Source organism: Condylura cristata, unplaced genomic scaffold (assembly GCF_000260355.1).
Source record: "Condylura cristata isolate star-nosed mole 26May11 unplaced genomic scaffold, ConCri1.0 scaffold00042, whole genome shotgun sequence".
NCBI classification, from domain to species: domain Eukaryota; kingdom Metazoa; phylum Chordata; class Mammalia; order Eulipotyphla; family Talpidae; genus Condylura; species Condylura cristata.
In genome coordinates, this window is record NW_004567143.1 from 802,018 (window position 1) to 805,503 (window position 3,486).

The following is a 3,486-nucleotide window of genomic DNA, read 5'->3' on the forward strand; positions in this document are numbered from 1 at the left end:
ATTGATTTGTAACATCAATGTTAAGGAAAAGAATGGTTTATTACGTGACTCATGGTAGAGGAGACAAATACATGACATGGAACAGAGAAGTGGAAAGTGTACTTAAGTAGAGGATCGTGTTAGTATTTGAGTTTCTGATTGGATAATATTTCAAAGAGTAGCAAATACCCTTGTACTTGAAAGATATAAAATTTTAGGGATGAACTGACATGATGTCTGCACTTCATTCTCGGTGGTCCAAAACAATCTATGTATATTCAAAGAAATAAAAGTGTGACAAAGGTGAACAAAGAAGTTTGATGAGATGCCTATAAAGTATAGTAATGATTAAATTTCTGATATTAATCAGAAAGTTTAATTACTTCATCATAAAAGTTTAAAGCAAGCAAAGAAACACTGGCAAAGTTGCAGTCAGGTAGGAGAAAAAATATGCTTTCTCTGAGCTCGTTTTAAGACAAATAACCAGTTTTCATTGCCCTCCAGATCTGGCCTTCCTATCACATTTCATTCTCAGACACACTGTCATTCAGGATGGGGCACAACCAGTCCTGGGCCCCAGAGTTCATCCTGGTGGGGTTCCCCCTCGGCGCCGACATGGAAGTGCTCCTCTGCGCTGTCTTCTCCCTGCTGTATGTCTCCAACCTGCTGGCCAACGGCATGATCTTGGGGCTCATCTGGCTGGACGTCAGGCTGCACACCCCCATGTACTTCTTCCTTTCTCACCTGGCCGTCATTGACATGTCCTACGCCTCTAGCAGTTTACCCAAATTGCTGGAAAACCTGGTGAGACACCAAAAAACCATCTCCTTTGTCACATGCGCAATGCAGATGTATTTGTATGTGGCTTTTGCTTCCACCGAGTGCTTGATTTTGGTGGTGATGTCCTATGACAGGTACGTGGCCATCTGCCAGCCTCTCCACTATACGGTCATCATGAGTTGGAGACTGTGCACGGTGCTGGCCATCACTTCCTGGCCATGTGGGTTTTCTGTGGCCCTCATACATCTAATTCTCTTTCTGAGATTGCCTTTTTGTGGGTCTCAGGAGGTGAACCACTTCTTTTGTGAACTCATAGCTCTCCTCAAAGTGGCCTGTGGGGACACTTGGATCAACAAAGTTTGTATCCTTTCTTCTGGTGCGTTTGTCTTAGTGGGGCCCCTGTCTTTGATGCTGTTCTCTTACGTGCGCATCCTGTTGGCCATCCTGAGGATCAAGTCAAAGGAGGGCCGCAGCAAGGCCTTCTCCACCTGCTCCTCCCACCTCTGTGTGGTTGGGTTGTACTTTGGCATCGCCATGGTGATGTACTTGGTGCCAGACAATGGCCACTGGGATGAGCAGAAGAAAGTCCTTTCCCTGTTTTACACCCTCTTCAACCCACTGCTGAACCCCCTCGTCTACAGTCTGAGGAATGCCCAAGTGAAGGCTGCCTTCAGCAGAGCAGTGCAGAAGCAAAGGAACTACAAATAAAGGAGGGTAGAATTTTTCCCTCCCTGGATTTTTACGCAAGAAAATCTTGGGAGTTTGCAAGAGCAATGAAACTCCCATAAATCTCCTCATGAAGTCTGTGGAGATTGAGAATTACCCAAGAACATCATCAACAAAATGGCAAATTAGGAATTCTTGGAGCTGAAATATCTTTATAACAGATTGTCCTGTAAGAATACCATAAATTGGGTAAGAATTGCAGCACCCAGATAAACACAAAGACACAAAGAGACACAGTAAGCAGATAGACAAGCTCCCGGCATTTCCCTGTGTTCTTACCAAACCTTTCCTGCCCAAATGCACCATGAGGAAAAAGTCCCCCAGCTCCTCCATAAGTGGGAAAACGGAGAGTAGAGACCTGTGTATGTTCTGGCTCTTGTGGGTGTGTCTATCCTCTGTGTTCCCCCTCTCAATATTCTGATATGAGACAGTGTCACCAAGTCACCTAGTTCAGACACATGAGCACTTCCCGCTTTATGAACATAGAGAGAGTAGTGCTGAGTCAAGGGCAGTCAGGGTTGACCAGGCACCTTCAGGGCCAATTCCGGAGAGTTCAGGTAGGCTTCTGAGGTAAGGGCAGGGAATTTGAGTCTAATTGGGACAGTAAATTTTAGGAGACGTTGGATAGGGAAGTCAAAAGAGAAACTCTGAGAGCTAAGAAAATGGGCACATCTCTCTGGACACCAGGAGAAAGACATAAGGTAATGAGATTTCAGAATAGAGGGAAAAAAGATGTAAATACCCCTCGACATGGGCCCACCATGCTTCCTGGCCCCGCCCAAGTTCAGTGTACCTGGGAGTTCTTAACTTTCTTCCTTTAAATAAACTTTTCTTAAACGAAGCTTGTTTCTCTCTGCTTATTTATCTAAAATGCCTGCGAGTTCCTTCCTATGGCTTCACGGGAAAAGACCCTGTGGTGGTTCAAGGGCTAAGTGAACAGCACGCAGGAACGTCAGTGTCTCATTAAGAGCAACTGTTGCTACAGACCAGGGGCATATGAGCCTCACTAACCAGGACAAGGAGACTGAGCTCCAAGAATGCAGAATGCAGTGGTAGAAAGTCCCAAAACTAATAGGAATGCTTGCTGAATTCTTTCGCTTTTTCAAATATCTGGTCTAGACTGGAGAGGCGGCTGTTTTCCTAACAGACAAAATCTTGACTCAAAATCATCAGACACATAATTATGAAAGATGGCCACTCCACGGAATAAAACAAATGCCTAGAAACAACCTTAAAGATTAGAGTGATGAAATACCTGACAAAGAATACGAAATAATCTCTCTTTTTTAAAGATTTGTTTTATTTACTTATGCATACAAGAACGGGGGTACAGGCCAGAGGTGGGGGGTTGAGAGAACTCACCAGAGACAGAGCGGGGAGCAGAGCAGGCAGATGGATGAAGTACACTGCTGAGGGGAGCAGCGGGGAGACAGGAGAGTTCTGCTGTGCCGTGTGGGTCAGCTCCCTATCCAGGGATTGAACTCGTGCTGCAGTGGCTATGGACAGCTTCATAGTGCTAATACGTAACCCCTTTTGATACTAGGGAGACCCCAGAAATAATCACCTTAATGAGTCCAACATGAGATAAGAGAATGGAAAAAAAAAAAAACTTAAGGAAAATGGTTTTGTGCAAAGGAAAATATCACAAGAATGCTTTTAAAAAGTTTTGAAAACAATCTAACAAATGACTTGTTACTGAAGACATTGCTTTGGGCCATCTCGACCCTGGAATGCCACCCTACGGACTGAATCATTCTAGTCTTTGGTTTAGAAAGAGAAGTGTGAAGCTTTTCCTCTCATTTCACTGACCCAATATCAATTTTACTGCATCTCTGGGATCAGGAAGGGCTGGGGGAAGGTTACAAAATGGGGGGGGGGAGGGGAAGGGCTGGCCAGTGAAGCATCAGAACTCATGCAACATTTATCAGGTACATTTATTGAGTTAGGTCTAGTTGTTGAGGGTCAGGAATGCTCACAATTTTCCATATAAAGTAATGGTAA

At 44.5% G+C, this 3,486-nt stretch overlaps 1 protein-coding gene across 1 annotated transcript; it reads left to right on the forward strand.

Moving 5' to 3' along the window:
- Positions 1 to 531: 531 nt before the first annotated feature.
- On the forward strand, positions 532 to 1,467 carry LOC101627210 (olfactory receptor 2A5-like). The gene is made up of 2 exons (XM_004694340.1): positions 532 to 783; positions 829 to 1,467. The coding sequence occupies exons 1-2, from the start codon at positions 532 to 534 to the stop codon at positions 1,465 to 1,467; spliced, it is 891 nt and encodes a 296-aa protein (XP_004694397.1).
- The last annotated feature ends 2,019 nt before the right edge of the window (positions 1,468 to 3,486 follow it).